The sequence below is a fragment of the Schistocerca nitens genome, chromosome 9, assembly GCF_023898315.1.
Source record: "Schistocerca nitens isolate TAMUIC-IGC-003100 chromosome 9, iqSchNite1.1, whole genome shotgun sequence".
Classification (NCBI taxonomy): domain Eukaryota; kingdom Metazoa; phylum Arthropoda; class Insecta; order Orthoptera; family Acrididae; genus Schistocerca; species Schistocerca nitens.
In genome coordinates this window covers 342692942-342717002 of record NC_064622.1, presented here as the reverse complement: position 1 = coordinate 342717002, position 24061 = coordinate 342692942, and the positions used below count along the sequence as shown (strand labels likewise).

Genomic DNA, 24061 nt, shown 5'->3' with positions numbered 1-24061 from the left:
TTATCAGAGTCATAACTGTAAAGCTTCTATTGAGGAAATTTTTAACTTTCCACAGTAAATTATTTTACATTCACTTCTCCTCAGTTGGATATTTACCACCCACAACTTAAACATGAATCATACCTTTCTGTGGAGCAAATAAGCTCTAGGAGGAATATCAGTGGAAACGATACTGCCTTGCTGGCTTGATGCTCACATATGTTTTTTTCACATCTTCTTCGTCATCTTTTTTAACTTCAGTGAAACGTTCTCCTTTAAGACTGACAATCTTGTTGTCACGATACCTCACCAGCTTCTTAGGCTCCTGTGATAAATGAGAAATACCAACTACATTAAAACTTTGAACAGAAACATTACACAAATTGATTAACATATCATGGTTCATGTAGGCAGTCATGCAAAATTTTTGAAAAGACGTCATAGTCATCACTGACTGTAAAAAATTATTTATTTGCAATATTGCAATTTTGGCATTTGGGTCATTATCAAGTGGTATACTGAAGAAGACTGTGCTTTAGCATACTTCAAATCTAAAAGTCATCTGACATGTACACATGTCATCTTCGTATTTGTACTTATTTAATTACAAGAACATGTCAACATACATACGTTGTAGAAATAGCATAGATAACCTATACAGTTATCAAAGTTAACAACTTTCACATAGATCACTATTCTTGTACACTCTTTACATGAGAACTCATTGTCATGTAAAGTACAGTCTTTTACTGTACACCACTTGGTAATTAGCATAAGGCTGAAAAAAAAGCTGTTACAGTCAATGGTGACTATGAAGTCTTATAAAAATTTAAATGGATTGTTCATTAGATTTGCTATTACTGATTTCTTTATAGGTTCCTCCAGGAGACGTATCATGGTTAGACAGAAAGGAGTGAGATGTAGCAAAATGAAATTGTGCATTGCAGTAAACAAAGGGGTAAATATACACATCACACACAATATTCTAGAAGGATTTAGTAAAATGTGAATTTTTAAAAATCTGGTGTGTTTTGAGGAGAGATGAGAGAATAACATCAGAAATAGTGTACATTAAGACAGTATACAGGAAACTGTCTCTTTTCACTGCTACACCAGAACCAATTTCTGTGAGAGTAATATCCTGAAAACTACACACTCTTTAACGTAAAGTTATACTATTGAGTCACAGGGTCCCTGACACTTGTACTAATCAAAAATCATTTATAACAGACACAGCACAATCTATTTGTCACCTTTCTGAAGCCATATGTGAGGACAGTGGCAACATATGTGGAAAACTAATGTTTCAAGTTTCTTAGTATCTTGCACAAACTTAAGAGAAGGAGGCACGCAAGTTCGATGACTGTAACTATTGATTTCAACAATTACTCCCTGTTGTCTTCACACTGTTGAAGAAATTGGTGGGCACAGTTGACATTCTACTAATTGTGGTCTTCGTGAGACCCACTGTGTGCACACCTTGTGGCTCACCAATTTCTCGGCCAAAATTCTCACATTGAGCTAGCACAAATCTCAAGAACCCAAACAGCCAGTTCACGGTTGGTAAGCCTTTGATCTCAAGCAGTAGTCTCTCGAACTTGTTGACAGCCCCGTTTGTGATTGACGGTCAGGTTGAATGGCCCAATACTTTTGCCATAACGTTCACACAACTAACAATGGATGTCTATATGTGGAACCCCTTTTGTGTTTAATAACCAGGTAACTGAATGAATTTCACATTTGGCAGTAGTGGCGATTGGGACTTCCATCATGGGTGGCTGCTATGCAAACAGTGAATGGTGAAAAGAAGCAGGGAAGGTTGGGATCAACAGTAGGGAGCCACCATGCATGGCAGTGTTGCTGGATTTTGTCAGACACCTCGGCTTGTGGATCTACCACTTCAGGAACCTTACTATGAATCAACACTCATATTTTACAAGGCTGGCATCCCTTATTGTTAAGTTATGACTCATCAGTCTCAATGCAGAGACTGGGGCCCATTTTTAAAGGCCCAGTAGCCAGCATAATCCTTCATGGTGCAGTATGCCACACATTTTTAAATAGGAGAGTCTTGCAGACCCATATACCATACACCAACAATGAAGTCAAGATGCAGGAATGCTTTGCAAAACTGATGCATACAGATTCTGTCTGCTTCCCATGTGCTATGGCTACAACATTTTAAAATGTTTTGTTTTTAGGCATTGTGCTTTCAGGTCCATAAGATTTGACAGCCAATTAAGTTTAAATCTGAGGTCCAGAAAACTTAAAAGTCAATTTAAAATTAAAAACAATGTCCCTCATACTAAATGCAGGGAGTTTAAAAACAGAAGGTGCATGGTTAAAAAGGACATACACAGTCTTCTCACAAAGGAAACTCCCCATCACACTACTGTCCAATTTAGTAGTAAGAGGGCCTAGCAGACAGCTGGTCAAAATCTGAACACAGATCAAGCATGAAAACAGGAAGAAGGTATAGTAAATTGTGGCAAAAAATAAATAAATAAATAAATAAATAAAAATAGAAGCAGCGAACAGTCTAAGCTTAACAAGTGCTACATTGAGCAAAGAACAGAAACAACTGCATCATGGTTGAGTGGTTACGGTGTCGGACTGTAAAGCGGATGATCCATTTTCAAAGCTCCCTCGTACCTTTATTTATTTTACTTTTTCTTCCTGTTCACTGTAATCAAATCTGTGTTTGTGTCGTGGTGTAACATTTTGCAACAGCAAGTTGTGGGGAAGGGACCCACAGTGGAAGTTGATTCTGCACAAGTACTATATCAGCAGCTGAAAGGAAGAGGCTTTTCAATCACAAACCTTTGATGACAAAATGACAAGTCAGCTGAATGTCTGCTATATCATAAATGACATTAGTGACAGTACGTATGTCATATGATAGGACCTAATTTGTACATCTGGTGAGTGGGGGAGATATGCCTCCTTGCCTGATTTAGGTGTTCATATGAATGTGATCATTTCCAAGGAAACGATGAAAACATAATAGTTTGTCACATAAACCTGTAATAAAGGCATGCAACAGTTTCACATTCATGCAGTTTCTCTGTGCTCTGTCCACACATATGTTTTCAACATTTTTAAAGTTGCGTTCCATTTTGGAAGTTTTGACTCTTTTATTCCTTTGTTATAACATAGTACACATCTGTTTAATTGTTGTTTTCATTTCTGTGAGACATCTATGTGGCATCTCGCCTGCTGTCACATTTACTTGCAATGGTAATGATACTTACCACGTGACATATATTCTATAACCAATGTGTAATGTGACGCCTGCCAAGAGTACAGAAAGAGAACAAACATTTCAATGACTGGTCAGACAGTTCATAAAGTTGTGAAAATAAATAAATAAATAAATAAAAATAAATGGCACAATGGGGTTTAGAACCCAGTTTGCCTGCGTTGCAGTTCAAAACCGTGACCACTTAAACATGACGCCTTTGCTTTTGCTCTTCGCTCAATGTTGCACTTGTTAAGCTTGGACTGTCCACTGTTCCTATTTCACTTTTTTTCACAGTTCTGTACATCATCTTCCTGTTTTCATGCTTGATCTGTGTTCAGTTTTTGTCAGGCTGTCCACTGGGCCCTCTTACCACTAAAACTAAGGTGGGTGTGAGGGGAATTTCCCTTGTCCGTTGAAAAATTGAAAACTTTCTTCGTCACCCATTCCTCCAACATTTTAACAGTCGTTCACAACTGATAGGTTGTTGTGCAAGGATAGAAGCTGAACAAAGGACCAAGTAGTCATCTACAAACACAGAACACTGGAAAGGACTTTCTGTTACTAGAAGTTACACTGTTAATTGATTGATTGATTAATTGAGAGGGGTTATGGGACCAAACAATGACGACATCGGTCCTCCAATTCTGAAGTTAGTCATAGAAGAAAGAGGGTCTGCTAAAAGTTCACGGATCCAGTCAGGGGAGTCAAATTATGAAAGAATGAACATTAAACACTTACAGTAAAAGGCATAAATGGTGAGACCAAAGCTAAAAACTGGAAAAAAGGGACTGTCTTGGGGTCACAGATCGAGAAGACTGGAAAACAGGTCCCAACCACAACCAACCTTCCCCTGCTCCAAGGCTAAAGTAGAACCTTATATCTGGGGGAGGAGGGGGGACATTTTCACAGAGGAAACTGAGGACCAGTCTAACCATCCGTGAATCATCTGCAAATATTAAATTTAAGGTATTGGGAAGACTATATTTAGCAAAAGGGCCAAAAGAAGGGAGCATTCCACCAATATTTGGGATCCGTCAGTCTGGTCTGGCTCCACAACCACATTGTGGGAGTGGGTTGGCGCACGAGGAAACAATGGGTGAGCCTGGTATGACCAATGCATAGACGGCATAAAACGGTGGACTTCTCCTCAGAGGAGTGGAAGGAAGAGTGCCAAACTGCAGTAAACTCCTTCATTGTGCAGTGTTTATTACTACGAGCAGTAACACACCAGATATCATTCCATTTTTGGGGAAAGAGAGATTTGATATGGATCCGCATATTCGCAGCTGGAATCATGAAAGGCAATGGGAGATACGTATCTGCTTCTCTAGCCAAATGGTCAGCCAGTTCATTCCCTTGGATGCCCAGATGACTTTGGACCCAGAGAAAGACAACTGAACAGGCAGCATGCCCAAGGCAAGAGTGAAGGTCGTGGATAGCAGAGACCAAATGGTGAAGAGAGTAGCATCAGTCAATAGCCTGCAGGCTCCTCATTCACTCTGAACTAATTAAAACACTGCGGAGGGAGGCCTGAGAAACAAAAAGGAGGGCTCTGTGAATGGCTGGAAGTCCTGATCAGAACACACTATATGACCCCGGCAATAAATGGTACTCTAAAGCCAGTAGGAGACATGGAAGCGTATTCCACCTTATCGATTGTCTTAGAACCATCAGTGTAGAAGATGGTGGCACCCTGGAACTCTGCAAGGATGGCACAAACAAGACACCGGAAAACCCTAGAAGTCACAGAGATATTAGGACCCTGCAATAGATCGGTCCTAATCCATGGTCTAGGCACCATCCAAGGGGGGTTATGGGAGGAAAGACACAGGAGTGCATTCCAGTGAGTGGAGACGAAGATCCTGACGGGGGAAATGAGATGCATGCCAATCGGCAATCCCACCCACCCACCCATGAGCTGGTGTTAGGAGGGAGAAATCCCTCGCTGGCAAAGAGCACAGGGTACTCGGGACGATCAGGGAGTTGGTGAATGGCAGAATGGCAACTATGTAAGAAATGAGGAGCTGGCTCTGTCATGTGTGTAAAGTGTGAATATCCGCTCCTGTGAGGAGACCATCAGTGCAACTAGTGCAAAAGGCACCAACAGCCAGACGCACCCCACAATGGTGAACACAGTCAAGCAGTTTCAGAGTAGAAGGAGCTGCTGAGTCATAAACCTGACAACCATAATCTAGTCTGGACAAGACCAGAGCACAGTAAAGATGGAGAAGAGCAGAACAGTCTGCACATCAAGGTGTGTGGGCCAGGAGGCAGAGAGTGTTAAGCTTCTGTATACATGTAGTCTTTAGGTGGCAAATGTGGGGCAACCATGTCAGCTTGCTTTAAAAAATAAGGCCCAAGAAATGGGACATGTAATACGATGAACCCTTATCTCTGTTGTACACTTCACAAATCTGAAATGTCCGATAAGCGATGACATCACGTGAATTGAAATTATATAGCCCTTTTACTTTATCGACTTTTGGTCCACGTACAAGTGCAACAGTGACCCAGCCGTTACCGTGTTCATTCGTATCCTTGTTAGTGAGAGTGAAGTTCAAAACTCCACCGCAAAACACCGAACAGTGACCCAGCCGTTACCGTGTTCATTCGTATCCTTGTTAGTGAGAGTGAAGTTCAAAACTCCACCGCAAAACACCGATGGACAATGCAAGATGACTTGGGCACCTACAAAATCCTTGGTAGTAGTAGAAATGTTGTCTATTGCTTTAAAAAGCAAGCATTTCTATTACTACCAAGGAGTTGGTCACATAATAAAGTTCTGGACTGGGGTGTACTATGGGTCGATGACAAAAATGCATAACCTGTGTTTTGGAGGGAGAAAACTGGAAGCCATGGGAGGTGGCCCATGCAGAGGCCCATCGGATGGCGCCATGGAGCCAGTGGTCAGCAGTTGCTACCAAATGGGAGCTGCACCAGATGCAAAAATCATCGATGTAGAACAACGGTGTAACCAGAGGTCCAACAGAGGTCAGAAGCCCATTGATGGCAATGAAAAAGAGTGTGACACTTAGCACAGAACCCTGTGGGATACAGTTCTCCTGAATTCAAGGGGCACTGAGTGAAGTGCCAACTCGAACCTGGAAGAGTCAATGAGATAAAAACTTGTGGATAAAAATCAGAACTGGACCACGGAAGCCCCAGTCATGGAGGGTAACTAAAATGTGATGGCGCCGAGCCATGTCTTATCCCTTATGTAGGTGGAAAAAGACCACGACAAGGTGCCGGTGGTGAGTAAAAGCCTATCAGATGGCTGTTTCCTTTCTGAATAAATGGTCAGTTGGGGATTGTCCTGCTTGGAAGCCACACTGATATGGTAAGAAAAGGCCCCGAGACTTGAGTACCCAACATAATCTGAAGCTGACCATCCTCTTGAGCAGTTTACAAAGTAAATTCGTTAGGCTAATTGGGTGGTAGCTGTCGAGAGACTCCCCAGGCTCAAGGATGGGGATAACTATACTTTCTCACCATTGTAACAGAAAAGCACCCATGAGCCAAATGTGGCTGAAGACGCTGAGGAGATGTTGCCTTGGGGGAATGTCCAAGTGTTGGACCATCTGGTTGTGGATGAAGAGGTAAGAGCCTGCAAGAATTCCCATTAAGTGAAGGGCTCATTATAGGGCTCAGCATGGTGCGGGATGAAACAGATGGGGGTCAGTTCAACTCTGCGTTTCTGACAGAGAAAGGTAGTAGGATAGGAAGAGCATGCCGATGCTATCGCAAAACGTGTCATGAGGTGTTCTGTGAGGACCAATGGATCAGTGTACAGAGCACCTTGGAGGTTAAGACCCTAGACAGTTGACTGTTGCTCGCAGCCCAGAAGGCTACTTGCACCAAACTTGAAGAGGAATATGTCCCCAGGGAGGAAACATAGCTCTCCCAGCATTACTTTTTACTCTTCTTAATAAGGTAACGCACCTTAGCACAGAGATGCTTAAAAGTGAGGAGTTTTGTCTGTGAAGAGTGTTACTTAAATCACTGCAGCACCTGTCGGTGGTCCTGCTCAGTGACTGCAACATCCTTTGTCCACCACGGTACCAGTCGACGACGAGGGAGACCTGTGGAAAGGGGGGACAGCAGTGCCAGCAACATGAAGAATAGTGGCACAGTCACCTTGCACAGAAGGTGCCGAAGAGCACAGCAGACATATATAAAGACCAATTGGACCTGCAAAATGCCCTATGTGGAGGCCTGTCTGCCTGGCGGCTGCAGGGCAATACTAGAATCACCAGAAAGTGGTCACTCACAAAGGTTTTCATGGGATGACCAATGTAGGGAAGCCACGAGCGCAGGGGAGGATATCGTGAGACCAATAGCAAAAAGAGGAGACGAAAATCGAGGTCTGAGATAAGTTGGTGAATTAGGAGACCCTACCTGTTGAAGTGACACTCCCTCACAGTGGTAGTGGCACTGAAGTCCCCAAGGAGGAGAAACAGGGGCAGGAGTTGCTGAATTAAGGTAGACAGTGCAATGTAAGGAAGAGGCCTACCTGAAAGGAGGTAGGCATTGCACGTGGTGATTGCCAGAGTCATTTGGACTTGAACCACTATTGCTTCCAGGATGGTACGTAGTGGGATCCAGTCACTAATGACATCGGAGCGAACCAAAGTGCAGACCCCACCAGATGCTGCCCCGGGCCGGCACAGTTCCGACAGAACACCTGAAAACCACGAAATACTGGAGAGTGGTCATTACAGAAATGTATTTCCTGAAGAACAAGACAGAATGCAGAATAGGAGGAGACAAGACATTGCAATTCCGGTAGGTGATGACAGTATCCATTGCAATTCCACTGGATGATTGTGTGGCGAGAGTCCAGGTTAGACATAAAAAAGGCAAGTGAAGGTCTTATCACTCGGTCAGTAGCTGTCACTGACAAGGATGAGGCGACATCCATAAATAAGATGTCAGACTCAGGTTGCGAGGGGGGAGATGGCACATCCAGAGGCACTGGGGAGGGGACCTTGTTTTGGGATTTAGGTTTCTTCTTCTTCTTCTTCTTCCTCTTCTTCTTCTCTGTCAGAGGTGGAGGAGGGTAGGGCACAGAGGAAGTACATGCGTCTGTAAGATTGGGAACTGAAAGAGAGTGGTCTATCTTGGGGTGCACAGATGGTGCATCTCATGGCCGAGTGGTGGTAGGAGTCTTCCAGCCTGAGAGATGCTGGGAAGAGAGGACCTGGGAGAGAGCCTGATCACTGGCAGGTGTTGAAGAATGGGGGCACTTCTTCAGCTGGGGAGGGGGAGAGGTTCCCTGATGGGAGGTCGTGGGAACTGCAGGGGAGGGGGAGGGGAGAGAGGGACGGAGCTGGGGTAAGGATGAGTGAAGAGGAGGAGACGAAGTAAGAGAGGCAAAAGTTGAAGATGGTGATGCTGGTTGGAGTCTCCCATACTTTTGGAGAGCCTCAGCATAAGACAGGCAATCCAGGAACTTGTTATTCTTGGATCTTATGGTCTCTCTTGTAAGCCAGGCAATCTGGTGAGTGAGAGGAGTGGCAGTCAGCACAACTGACATACACAGGTGGCGGAACACTGGAGCTTCCCTCACGGAGAGGGTGTCCACAGTTACCACACAGAGCGTCCGCCATACAGCAGGAAGACATATGCCCAAAAAGCAAGCATAGGTGGAGGGATGTATGGCTCCACGTCACATCTGTAGAACACAACCTTGATCTTCTCTTGGAGGGTTGCCCCTCAAAAGCAGACTGAAGGTGCCAGAATTGGTGCAATTGTCTTTGTGACCCTTCTGCACATGTCGAATAAAATGAAAGCCATGCCACTCCAAATTAGCCCAGAGTTCCTCATCAGTTTGGAGGATGAGGTCGCTACAAAAAATCACTCCCTGGACAATATTCAGAGAATTGTGCGAAGTAATAGACACTGGAATATTTCCAAGACAATCACAAGCATGAAGAGCTGCAGATTGGTCAGCAGAGGAGACTTTGATCCACAGGGAGCCCGACCACATCTTACTAAGAGATTCCCCTTCACCAAACTTGTCCTCAATATTTTTCACAAAAAACAATGGTTTTGTGGTGCTGAATGTGTCTCCATCTGTCCTGGTACAGATGAGGTAGTGGGGAAAGTGTTTCATTCCAAGACAGCGAGCCTGGACCTCCTCCAATGGTGTGGCCAGGGAAGGGAAGGTTTCTGGGTCATATGGAGCAGGATTCAATGATCCTTCACCATTCAAAGAGCTGGCCATTTAAGAATGGCCAGATTTTTGCCACTTGATACCCTTCACGCACCAAGCATCTGCACTGATACCATCCACTCTGACCAGGGGATCTCCCCATGGGCACCACCCAGCCACAGCACGGGGCGTCTGGCACAGTGGCTGTTGCCAGGAATTCTGATGCTCTGAGAAGATAAGCAACTGCTCCTTGGCATACATGAGGAGCGAACAACTCAGGTATCAGTAGTGTGATCCCTGTGTTGTCAGGGAGCTCAGCCATATCGGTACATAACAGCCCCACAACACGGACTGGCTACAAGTACTGGTGACCTGGCAGGGTGGAAGGGGGCTACAGTGGGCAAGGGAGAAGAAAAGGAAGGAGGGGAGAGGTATTCACACCATAGATGCTAGGGAGGAAGTTCTTCCCTAAATGGCTCAGACTTAAAAACAGGAAATTTTGAAGTGGAAGTTAAACCTCAAGCGGAGACCTAAACACCAAAATGAGTGAAAGAACAGGCAAAAAGAACAAAATTGTAACTAATACAAGAAATCATGTGGATAGCCCTGGTCGATATAAATCAGAACACTGAGAGAGGGGTAGGAGGGGGCAATGGAGGAGGAGTGACGATAGGGAGGGAGGGCAGGGTGAAGGAAATGCCACCAGGGAAGGAAAAATTGGCTGCACAATAGCTCGGGGGCCCCGTGTGCACCATGCACGAATTCATGAAAGAACCGTGAGCCCCGGGGGGGGGGGGGGGGGGGCTATTAACAGCTATGGCAAGGATTTAAAACCCACCTCCGAGGGACCCATTCTTCTGTTAAACAAGATCAGATAGGGGGGTCACTGATTTTTTGAAATTCATTGCAAAAAGAAGAAGGTGTCGGAGGATGTTATGCTGCCAAATGGTATTCCAGATCCTCTCAATGTCAAAAAGTACAAATACTATATGATGCCTGTATAAGAAAACCTGCTGCATAGCCACTTGTCATAGCCACTTGTAGGAGGTATACATACTCAAAGGTCGAGTGATACCTCCTGAACCCACAGTGAAAGCAACTAGAAAGCTGTTTCATTCTAAGATACAGAGAAGATAGCAGCTGACTACCTGCTGCAAGGCTTTTCTTACACATCTGATGTGGACAACACTATCTCAGGTATATACAGTCATTTCCAGGTTTTAATAGTGGAATTGTAATAAACCCCGTCCACAAGTCAGGAAATGAAGTTAAAAAGTACAAGCAAGGTTACTTCATCCTGTGATGTGCCACAACATAAAGTAATGGGACATATCGTGTCCAAGAGATGTGTGACAAGCCACAGAAAAAACCAAATCCAGCTCCCACATGGAGAAGGGGTAGTTGTATTGGTGGATGTGAAATCCTAATTGCCCCTCTGTAGTGTTGAAGAACTGAATCCTGACCTGCAGTAGTAGTCACTGACAAAATGCCCCACTTCTGCCTGGACAATGTCTTGAGTTTTCTTTGAGAATTCCATTCTGCATTACAATAGCCACTGGGCATTGGTGATATGTGCTGGTAATATGATCCACCATTCGTGAAGAGTATCACAGTATTCAAACACAACAAAGTGGTTGTACAGTGTCCGGTTTGCATTACTGAGCATTCGCTGTGGTCACTTTCTTTCATCTGGCAGGTGAAGTATGCTGAGAGATCAACAGCAGTGAACGACAGGGTGTTGAAGTGTGTGTCTGACCCTTGTTTCACAGACGTTTATATGATGTGCACATCTTGTGCACTTTACAAACCCCACACAGGAGGAAGGGATGGGGTAGTTGCGTAAGTAGTTCGGTGAGAGCCTCCTATTTAGGCTTCGTGTTGGAGCAGGTAGAGGGAAAGTATTGTTAACCTATGATGTACATGCACTGATATAGCAACTCCTCTTAGGCTGGTAGTGTGGCAAAGAGCCAATACTTCTTCTTTAGCTCTCAGTCCACTACAGCCGTCTTTTTTATGAAGATTAAAGCTTCGTAGGTCTGGTGTTGTCAGATAGATTAAAATGTATCTCCTGTAGCCATACACACATTGGTCTCCACTAAACTAAAAGTTGTAGTTCATCCACACACGTCTTGAACACACGGATGAATCACTGTCATAGGGGAGCCATCTTAGTGCTGAGGGAGGAGGCCAATTTGTAATCAAAGCAATCACAATGCAGTAATGATCTAGCCCTGTGGGGGTCATCTGAGAGTGAGAGTGAGTGAGAGAGAGAGAGAGAGAGAGAGAGAGAGAGAGAGAGAGAGAGAGAGAGTTGGAAATATCAAGAGCTGAGTTTGTCCAACAAGGTGAAGGTGCACGGATTGGTGAAAATATTTCCTACCATATATCATTTGATGTGACTGATGTCACGGGGTAGCAAACTCAACAATTTTATATGAGGCACTAGGTAGTTTTACATGCACTGTCGCTAGTTGGAGCAACAATTGTAGCATATACATTACTGTCAATTGCTAATACGCCATACTTCCATGGACGAGTAAGGCAATGCCACCCTTCTCATCAATCTAGTATTTTTCACTATGTTGTATCAGTGCAGTGTACCGCTACTATACATATCAAGAACAAAAGGTCCAGTACACACATAAAATGTGAGGTACAAAAACATATCAAACTGTGCTGTTTCCCTCATGATCAACCTATTGTTGCATACCTTTAAAAATGGGTAACAACTAGTTAATCTTTAACTTATTTTTCCAATGCAAACTGTAAAATGTGGACCAGTGGTGCATCACAGGAACTATGATAACAAAAGGCATGAAGCAGAGACAGAGAGAATCACATAGGATGGTCAGCATATTTAAAAAAAAAAAAAAAAAAGAGAGAGAGAGAGAGAGAGAGAGAAATTTCGCAACGCCAAGGAGGAGTTGTGCGACGTAAATGAAAGTTTGTAGATGTATGTCTATACATGAAAGACGATGTCTATTCAAATTTCATGCCAGTGACATAATAGTGGTAATAATAGCACCACTGTGAAGATGGAAATCAGATTTGCATCAAATACACACTGTAACGGTCATGACAATTAGTTAGCTTTGAGGCTGCATGTGCTGAGTTGATGTTAGCCAAGAACACCTTCAAAATGATAAAAGATACCATTATCAACAACTCACTGAGTTTGAACAAGGTTGTGCAATAGGGCTACGAGAAGCTGGATGTTCCTTTTGCAAATCTGCAGAAAGACTTGGCAGGACTGTAGCTACTGTACATGACTGCTGGCAGAGGTGCCATGAGAATGTATAGTCAAAAGAAAACCAGGCTTGTGATGGCCACATGGCACTACTGAGAGGGAAGACCATCATGTTTGATGTATGGCTCTGCCACAATGTGCTGCATCTGCACCAGCAATGTGAGCAGCAACTGGCACCACAGTGACACAACAAACTGTTACAAATTGGTTATTTCTTGGACAGCTCCAAGCTAGGTGCCCTATAGCATGCTTTCCACTAAACCCAGACCACCACCTATGTGTCTTTAGTGTTGCCAAGTGGAGTTCATTAGAGAGCTCTGATGAAAACTGTTTCTTCCCCAGTGCCAGTGATGGTCATGTATTGGTTAGGAGGAGGCCAATTGAGGACCTGCAACCAACATGGCTGCGTGCCAGACACACTAGACCTACACTAGGAGTTATGGTCTGGAGTGCAATTTTGTATGACAGCAGGAGCACTCTTGCAGTTATCACATGCGCCCTGATTGCAAAACTGTGTGTCAGTCTGGTGATTTGACCTGTTGTGCTGCCATTCACAAATAGCATTCCAGGGCATGTTTTCAATAGGATAAGGCTCACCCACATACAACTGTTGCAACCCAGAAAGGTCTACAGGATGTTAACATGTTCCCTTGGCCTGCTCAACCACCAGACCCATCTCCAATCGAGAACATATGCGACATCAAGGGACGACAACTCCACTGTCATCCACAAACAGCATTAAATGTTCCAATATAGACTAATCAAGTACAACAGGCATGAAACTACATCCCACAAACTGACATCCGGTACCTGCACAACACTATGCATGCAAATTTGCATGTTTGCATTCACCATTCTGGCAGTTACTCCAGTTATTAATGTAATAGCATTTCAAATTTGCTATGGTTTATCTCTCTCTCTTATATTAACCAGTGATCTTGCCCTGTTAACCACTTAAATATGTTACCTAGACAAATGTTTCCCTGAAATTTCATTACTCTACTTTTTATTTTTGAGGTTGGGATTTCTTTCCCCATCAGTGTATGTGCAACTGTCATATAATGCAAGTTTTTTTTTTTTTTTAAGTTATAAAAATATCAAAGAGCTCGCATATCACATCAAAACCAGTACTGAAAGCAAAATCAAAACAATATGAAGTACAATTGGAAGGGAAATGTGAAAGTCTATTGGGGAACAAGATGACCTAGTAATTAAAGATGTCTAAATGTTCCATCCATGACACAAAGCATTCAGCAGTGTGAATAATCAGTTCAAAATACAAAACATTGCAGTACATGTGAACATATTAACCAATTCAAGATAGCCTCAACTTCTTCCAGTGAAATCAGGAAAATAATTCTCTCTCTTAAAAGTAAAAATTCACCTGGGGCTGATAACATTTCGTCAAAATATTAAAAGCATACTCTTTTGATATAACTACTGTACTCAGCCATATATTTAACCATCATTTTCACAAATTATCTTTCCAGACAGACTAAGGTTGCCTTAGTAAGAACCATCTTCAACAAATGTAGTAGGACAGATATTCATTAAAACTGACTTTTTTCACAGTTAACTTCCTCCTCAAATAATTGAAAGAGTTAACGTATTTAAGAACATCTGAACATAACTGAAAATATACGATTCTGGGTAGTCATAATTTTGATTCCAGAAGGGCCTCTGCAGTGAACATACCATTTACCATTTCACTAACCGTGTATTAAAAATTTTGTGATGAAAGCATTATAAAATTATACTTCCAATCATTTATGTTGTATGAAATAATTTCTTGAGGCAATTGCAAACATATAAATAAAATATTAGTTAAACAGAAACAAGCTATAAGGATATCATCAGGAGTCCATACTCAAACTTCATGCAGGCAATTGTTTGAAAAACTGTGTATACTAACAAAAGCATTATTTGAAAATAACAACAGCATGCATAAATACTGTATAACACTACGAACAAAAGTAGTCTCCATTATCTACACTGTAACATCACTGTTGCACAGAAAGGAGCAAGGTATGCAGTCATAAATATATCTGAGCTCCTCCCCTGTGAATTACACTGAGGTGACAAAGATCACGGGATAGCGATACAAACTTATACAGATGGCGGTAGTATCGCATATACAAGGTATACAAGGGTAGTGCATTGGCGTCACAGTCATTTGTGCTCAGGCGATTCATGTGAAAAGGTTTTTGATGTGATTTTAGCTGCATGACGGAAATTATGAGACTTTAAATCCAGAGTGGTAGTTGGAGTTAGATGCATGGGACATTAATTCCAATTTGGAAATCATTAAGGAATTTAATGTACCGGGATCCACAGTGTGAATAGTGCGCCAAGAATTTAAAATTTCAGGCATTACCTGTCATCACAAACATCACAGTGGCTGACATTCTTCGCTTAACAAGCAAGAGCAACAGTATTTGCATAGTTGTCAGTGTTAACAGACAAGCAACACTGTGTTAAATAACTACAGAAATGAATGTGGGATGTACAGCGAACATATGTTAGCACAATGCAACAAAATTTGGCATTAAATAGGATACGGTAGCAGATGACCGACATGAGCGATTATGTTAAAAACATGAATCGCCTGCAGCCCCTCTCCCAGTGGTTGGACCATAGACAACTGGAAAACCATGGCATAGTCAGATGAGTCCTGATTCCAGATGGTATGAGCTGATGGTAGGGTTCGAGCATGGTGCAGACCTCATGAAGCCACAGACCTGAGCTGCAAAAAGGGACTGTGCAAGCTGGTGGTGGTTCCATAATGGCATTGGCTGTGTTTACTTGGAATGGAGTGGGTCCTTTGGTCCAACTGAACAGATCACAGACTGGAAATGGTTATGTTCAGCTACTTGGAGACCATTTGCAGCCACTCAAGGACTTCATGTTCTCAAACAATGATGGAATTTTTGTGGACGACAATGCAGCATGTCACCAGGCCACAATTGTTTATGAGTGGTTTGTACAACATTCTGGACAATTTGAATGAATAATTTGACCACCCACATCATCTGGCATGAACTACATCAAACAGTTATGGGACTTTATCGAGTGATCAGTCCGTGCACATAATCCTGCACCAGCAGCTCTTTTGCAGTTATAAATGGCTATACAGGCTTTGTGGCTCAGCACTCGGAAGCGGACTTGCCGAGTCCATGTCACGTCGAGTTGCTGCACTACGCCGGGCAAAAAGAGGTCTGGCACGATATTAGCAGATATCTCATTACTTTTGTCACCTCAGTGTAAAGGCGATGCAAATAATGAAAGTTTCAAACGGAACTGAAATCATTTCTACCTGACAACTGCTCTCACTCCACAGACAAATTTTGAGTAGATCAGTATGCATGAGGTTGAGTTACATTTATAAAAGGGTGCTGTAAATTAAGATTAAAACAAAACGTTCATTTACGTAAATGGACAGTATCTAGCTATGTTTTCACAGTGGAAATTGATCTTATTTGTAAATTTGTGAACCTATTAACACATTCCTCATCATGACGAGTTAATGTGAATATGATCCACGGGCTTGAGATTAAAATAAAAATACTTGTGAAAAGCAAAAGTTAACAAATACTATTATTGTGTTCAAAATTTGATATTAAATTAAAAGTGCACTCTGCTCTATCTTTTAGAAAACATGTTAGGCAATGAGCATTTAAATAGGAGCCACAGGCACTATTATAATTTTTTCATTATTTTGTAAAATTTAGTGTCATTAGTTTTTAATTTCAGCAAAAATAATGTTCTGTGTAGTAAGATTAATCTTTCAACTACGCAGTTACATAGGCCCTCATAAACCACATTAAAAAAGAAAGCTGAGTTTGTTTATCACAATGGGAACAATGCATGCATAATCAATTGTCTGCACTCCAGCTGCAGTTAATGTTTTGTGTGTAATTTTGCTTGTGAAAAGCTAATACATACTGCTTTTGGTCCCACTGGCCTGTGCTCACGAACATCATCATCCTTGTCCACATAGCTATACCTCGCTATTATGCGAGATTTCAGTTCCTGATCATCTACAACAGCTTTCTGGCGCTGAGCTAATGCCTGCAACCAAGTAAGAAAATTTAATTAGAGTTTTAGATGTATCAAAACAAGTCATGATACTGTTCAGTAAACTGCTCATTGTACAATGATGGTTCGAATAAGAAAGTCAAGATCAGCTCTCAGATGAACAAGGATGGATCAGGAATTGACTATGACCTATTTGAAAGCATTATGTGACAATTAATCTCAAGTTATTTCAGGATACTGGGTGATGATTTCTTCCAAAGTATAAAGTCTACATCTTAATTACAATCTTAGCCTCACCATTTAGTTATACACTGCATTGTGGGTAAACTCAGAAGTATACTGAAATTCCTTCTCTTTTAATTATGCTTTAGCACAATTAAATGAATAGTTTTGTCACCCTATTATGTGTGTTGCACTCAGATGGATGAATTAGAGTACCACACTTTATTAAAATCCTTTACTTTGGGCTGCTGAAGGTTTATTAAGGAGTCTGTTTTCATTCATTTTCAACAGCTGATATGTGTGTGGATAAAGTGAATATGATACACTGAATGGTGTTCCGAAACTGCAACTGAAGAAGATAACACCAAAAATTTTAAGATATTGTATACCATTAGTTTGCAAATAAAGGTTTATGAAATTTATGATGCTTTGGTGATTTCAAGAAAAAGAGCCCAATATATTTCAAATGCAGAAATTTACTAACAGGAAGCTCTCTACAACATGGGTCCCACAGCTGTTGAATGCTGATCAAAAGCAATTCAAGAATGTCATCTACTTACTGAAAACTAATGGACAAAATTTATTGACCTGTCATGGGACTAAAAAGTCCACCTTTCCCTCATAAAGTGATAATCACTGAGTTAACATTAATAGACAGTATGTTTTTGTTATTCATGGCATGTCCAATCAAATCAACCACAACAATAGACAGTTTCCATAATGACTATGCAACACAGTTTACCACAGAGCATAAGTAATAATATGCTGATGTCTCCTCTATTTACTTGGCCACTAGAACAACAACTGTAAGGAATTTATAAGTTGAATACACAGAAGATGAAATGTGATTTCATTACTTAGGGCACAAATTTGAACACCAAAGATTAAAGCTGAAACACCTGAGACTGCAAATGAAGAAGACATTCAAAACTGAACCTTGGGCAGGAGAATTGTTCAAAATTTTGTTTGGGACACATAAGGATCTTTACTGGAAGACTGTTTTCAAAAGGTGTATAAGATCAACAGGTTGCAAGACATATTCATTTGCTTCTCGACTATTGCCGGCCTGTAATCTGACCAAGTGCTCCTGTGGTCATGACATATTGTGACATCACTTTATGTTTCCCCACACAGTGCTGGCCAGCACACTGACACCATCAACCATATGTGTTTCAAGTTGATGCACTCCTGAACTTGCTTTCTTCTGACTGTCACATCTTTAAACTATTCTAATATACTTTATGAGGTCATAAATTTTTGTTATGAAATAATACTGTACATTTGCAAACATGAGAACAAAGACTCAGCATATTATCTGGCTTGTCAAAATCTTATCTGCTACTAGGTATGTCACTCAGATTTTCAGTGCACATGTGCACTTGACAAAAAAACTGCTGATGTTCTGAATGATGTATGAAACAATCAGTTACATACTGTACTGGTCTAGTAAATGGAAGTTTTTGTAAATAGTAACAGCCTTGGCAGAAAATTGTGTTTTCCTTCAATAAATACATGATGGAGCAGGGAAAAACATTTTCATGATTGAATAACTGAAACCTAGTTTTTGTCAACCACCCACACACATACACACACAAACGCAACTCGCACCCACGTCTGCAGTGTCAGGCAACTGAAACCACAATGCATGGTTGCGTTTGCAAGAGTGTTTGACAAAGGCCTTAATGGCTGAAAGTTATTGTGTGAATCTTTTGGTTGTGCCTATCGCGACAGCACCTCCGCTATATGGTGAGTAGCACCTTTCCTTCTCTAATATTGTTACATTCCATCCTGGATTTTCCATTGTTTGAAACCTGGTTTTGTTTTTTTGAAATATCTTGCATGCAGTAATAGTATTTTTGAAATCTACATACTTTAACAAGGTTCAGAAAATAATGTCACAGAGGTGAATCTTTCTTTACGGACACTAATTTGAATCCTCTTCTGAAAGTTACACAGGCCTCTCAACAACATTTTATTCAGCACAGCTTCAATTTTATGATGAATGGAAACCTTAATGTCATCAACTGTGTGAAGCTTGTTCATGAGGTCATCGACTGTGTGGGGCTTGTTCACGTACACTCTTGATCCAAGTAGCTCCACAGAAAGAAGTCCCAGATTGATAGATGGGGTGAGCATGAGGGATGAGGAACATCACATATCATGAAATGACATGTTCTCAGAATATTTGTTGAACTACTTTCATGGCTGCTCTTGCTGTATGAGCTGTGGCACTATGCAGTTGGAACTACATTTCTCTCAGTTCACTTGATGCCTTTCAAGTATTGTTATGCTAAAATTTGAATGTAATGTGCTGATTCACAGTGTCTGCAGTTCCTCCCTCTTCAAAAAAGTAACATCCACCAATCCCTATCTCAGAGAAACTGCAGCACACTGTTATTTTTGAACTGTGGAGAGGTTTTTCATGTAGTTCTTGCGGGTTCCCTGACACCAAGTACTCACAAATACTGGAAACTCTGCATCTTCTGTAAGATTAGCATCCATTACACCACAAAATTCTCTGCACTGCACAAAATCCACTTCACTTAGCTGCTGGACAATCAATATTTTGTACAGGTGAAATTTGAGATCACCATGTAAAATGCAATGAATCAAATGAGGTGACATACCCAGCGATGCAGCCTGTTGCCAAGTGGATCATTTTGAACTGGCAAGAACTGCCGCCCTCACTCTGTCTATGTTTTCCAGAGTTTGTGAAGGCCAGGTAGTTTCTTTTTCTCTACAGATTCAGCACTTCTAAATGCCGCAACTCATCCATGTATAATGGTTTGATCTGGGACAGCATCTAGATGCATTTGAATGGAAACATCTTTTAATGGTAAAAGATGTTGAACCGCGACCACAGAATCATTGTTTCTAAAGAGCTTCTCAACTCCAAACACATGATGCTCTACGCTCCAATGCCTCGAAGCAACTGATATTGCATTGTATGAACTCCCCCCCCCCCCCCCCCCCAATGATCACTACACATCAAAACCTCCACTTGTTGTCGAGTGCTAGTGGTTTACAAACATGTGTTTCCTCTGTTCCTCCCTGTTATTGACAGACAGCTGAAGAAAGAGTTATCTTTATTTTGTCAATGCAGAGGAGATCAAGAGAAAGTTGCAGCATAAGCCTCAAGCACGCTACAGAAACCATTCAAGGGGTATGTGGGCCCACCACTGACATACTTCTGCAGCTAGGAGCTACAACAATACTGGCACAGGACTCTGCAATGCAGTGTTCTACAGTCAGCGGTGGACAAGATTGTCACATGCTGTAGCACAACACAACATTTGCACAGTCTACTACATGATGGGAATCTACCTCCTACCGTAAGATCCCCAGCCAGAGAGACTGTATATGCTACCAGCTCAGCTGTAGCAGTATTCTGTTGATACCACACATTTATGGAGCCGACGACTTGAATCGGCAAGGGTGCCACTGACACCAGCTGCTGCCTCAGTATACTCATAGTGTGATAGCTATGGCTGGGTTTTCAGCTGCACCCATCAACCTCCTCTATGGAAGCACTAAATAACAAATAACACTGTTGTTGAGTAAGGATTTTTGAGTCTGCACTAATTGTGGTACTGAAGATCCCATCCTACAGCATTCCACAAAAGCCACTTTGGAGTAAGTAGTAGCCATACTGCAAGTCATGTCAGTCGGCTGCAGCAGTGGTATCAGAAGAGCCAGTACCTACAAGTGACATCTTGGACCAACTATCCCTGCCGGCCGCAGTGGTCTAGCGGTTCAAGGTGCTCAGTCCGGAGCCGCGCGACTGCTACAGTCGCAGGTTCGAATCCTGCCTCGGGCATGGATGTGTGTGATGTCCTTAGGTTAGTTAGGTTTAAGTAGTTCTAAGTTCTAGGGGACTGATGACCATAGATGTTAAGTCCCATAGTGCTCAGAGCCATTTGAACCATTTTTTGAACCAACTATCTGCGACAACCCTTCAGCGTGTTGAGTGAAAATGAACTGTTTTGCATTTGACAGGGTTACATAAACATTGTATGAATAGGTGGGGTCTGAACATATGCCAGGGAATAACTGCGGCTAGTATTCGAAGTACGAGTTGGGAAGATACCACTGCAGAGGTGATTCAGACAGTGCAAATGCAGGCACACAATATGGGACTGTCCACGCAATTGGCTGCATTGAGAGAGAATCGTCTCAGTACGTCAGTAACCAACCAAAATGCAAGTACCACTAACCTAGTCTCTCCTTTTTCAGATAAGGCAGGTCTTGTTAGCATCAATGGAAAATTTGTTGACAGCTATAATGCTGGGACACTAGGCACAGCAACTGCTTCTACAAAGGAATGTACCAACATCTGAAATTCTGAAGGCGCGCTTACTGCAGTGGTGAAGAAGAAAAAACAGCTGCAGGTATTACAATGAACATGTCATAAAAACAGGGAGAGACCACCGAAAATTTTGTGGAGAGGTTTAGGAAGCTAAATGTCAACACATATGAGCTAACAGAAAATGATGACATCAACAGGGTCCTTCTGCAAGAGACAAAACAAAGGGCAAGATATATTTTTGCAGGGATTGCCATCTGATGCATCAAGAAAGGTACAGACAGAGTTCCTTAAAACTTAACTGAAGCCACAAAGCATTAGAGGAAATAGGCGCAGTGACCCAAATTCACAACTGATGTAGAATTTTCAGGTGTGGGTGAACAGGCCACTTATGATGTGAACGCCATGAAACATAAAGTAAGAAATGTGGGCAAACAGGGCATCTAGAATGGGACTGCAGACAAAAATCTAACGTGGGCTGAGAATGGTACCTCAAATTAAAATAACAATGGGGGCTCCAGAGGTGCTATGTTACTCCCAGTACATGCAAATGTCAAAACTTTTGCAGTGGCATAATTTTGCTTAGTAAATGAAAAGAAGCATAAGTTTATATTGGACTCGGCTTTACAAATGTCTGTGGCAAGAGTGGACCAAAGGGAGAACAGGAGGTTGGACCCAACACAATACACATCGAGTGTAGGTGGAAATGATATGTGCTCACGGGGTTCACTGATTTTGAGTTTTCAGGTTGGCACAAAAAGTGTTTGGGTTTGTATAGAATTTCTGCCTCATATAGGCAACAGTTACTGTACAATCTTGGGGTTAGATTCCTTGATTAAATAGCATGGTAACATCGATCTAGCATGGTGCATAGAAGAGCTGGAAGGTAAATCAGTTTGGTTAGGTACTACTGCCAGGAATACTGCTGCAAGGTATGCCCCTGATGTTGGGGAAGCCACCTAAACTGTGAGTATGGTCCATTAGATCAAATTACAAGACAAAATACTGCAAGATACATGGAAACAATTGTGGGTGCGTTTACAAATTTACATTTTTTGTACAGTGGAGCTGAAAAAGGAAAATGAGAAATCAGATAAAGCACAGTGTGTAATACTCGAGAGTGTTCTATAAGTATGGAATTTAGAGGGTGAGTAGGTAGTGTCCATCAGCATAGATACGTTCAGGACCACAAATGTGGAGTTACCCAAGGGATTGATGGTCACCAATTTGAAGATTTAGTTGGGAGACAATTTAGGTAAATTAAATTCTGAACATAAGCTTAAGCAAACCAGCATTGTAGCTGCATTGCAGGAGAAGGTAGTGCACTTGGAAAAAGCAGAGAAGATAGCAATGGAATAGTTATTTTTAGAATATGATGATTTGATTAATACCCATGGGTCACTGACAGCAGCCCTAGAGACACAGCATAAATCCCAACAGAGAATGATTGCCGGCGTAACATAAACTGTACTATATACCACATCACCTGCAACCAGTGATGGATGAATTTATTTAACAGTAGCTACAAGACTGGGTGATACTGAGGCATCCAGGACTGGGGTAACTGAATTAGATTCTCTGTCAGTGTTCCAACTACCTGTCATCGTGTCCAAAAGTGCGGAATATCCTGCCCACTATCCTCCCCAACTCCCACACTGTGGAATTCCACCACCCACCGAACCTATGCAGTATCCTTGACTGTCCCTACCCCACCCCTTGCCGTATTGCTTGTATCCCTGCAAGAGACTGAGATGTGGGACCTGTCCCATACATTCTCTCACTACTACCACCAACTCCTGTGCTGTCACAGGCATCAGCTACCCCTGAAGGGAAACGCCACTGTCAAAGCAGCCATGTGACTACCAACTAAGCTGCAGGCATGTGATCTACCAACTAAGCTGCAACAACTTTGCTGCTTTCTACATGGGCATGACAACTAACAAGCTGTTCACGAACAAGAGTGGGCCCTGTCAAACTGTGGGCAAGAGACAGCTGGACCATCCAGTTGCTGAACATGTTACCCAACATGACGTACCTCACTTTAATGACTGCTTCATAGCCCACGCCACCTAGATTCTTTCTACTAACACCAGCCTTTCTGAATTGCACAGTTTGGAACTCTCCCTACAATGTATCCTTCATTCCTGTAACCATTGTTGTCTAAATATTGACTAGTCTCTGTCGCCCACTTACCTATCCCCTTCCCTGCCCCCACTCTAATACTACACGTCATCTATCCTGCCAAAACACCTATAAGTAATTTATCCTCCTCTACTTCTCACCTACCTCCCAACAGCCTTCAAACTGCTGCAAATTACCAGCCTTATCCTGTCCCCACCAAGTCCTTGCATTTTATACCAGGCAGCACTAGCATTCTTACCCACCCACACCTGCTATCCCTCCCCGTCTGAAACCCGTGGCTCCTGTTTACCTCCCCCATCCATCCCTGACTGCTGCTCCATTATGATGCAGTCACATTCGGCCTCTTGGGCTCTGAAACAGTCACCTTGTGTGCGCAAATTATACTTTTGCATTTTTTTTATTGCAGAAGGAGGGCTTCATCTGAAACCTTAAATATTTTAGCAGTCTTTTTCACTGTGCCTGTTTGCAACTCAACACTTTTACATGCTGAGTAGCAATATGGTCTCACTGTACCCCAGACCATGTATCAGCCAAAGAGCAGCAGCAGTATTCTGTTCAAGCGCGCATCATCAGCATAGTCTGACAGTTCTATCCCACAATTTACAAATGGGAAAACAGTCACATAGCATACTATTTTCATAGTTTTATTAGGTTCTATTTTGGACAGCTGGCTAAGTCAATATATTCCCATTTGCAATTTTTTTTTTAATTATTATTGAAGTCCAGGCAAAGAATGTACAG

At 42.2% G+C, this 24061-nt stretch overlaps 1 protein-coding gene across 2 annotated transcripts in view; it reads right to left on the bottom strand.

The window, feature by feature from the left end:
* Nucleotides 1-24061, bottom strand: part of LOC126203207 (CUE domain-containing protein 2) — a 102331-nt gene that overhangs the window by 20311 nt on the left and 57959 nt on the right. For both annotated transcript variants that reach the window (XM_049937450.1, XM_049937451.1), the window contains exons 6-7: nucleotides 16561-16686; nucleotides 124-304 (exon numbers count right to left, since the gene is read on the bottom strand). In XM_049937450.1, the coding sequence (XP_049793407.1) occupies nucleotides 158-304; nucleotides 16561-16686 (273 nt within the window). In that variant the 3' untranslated portion in view covers nucleotides 124-157. The remainder of the gene's footprint in view (nucleotides 1-123; nucleotides 305-16560; nucleotides 16687-24061) is intronic.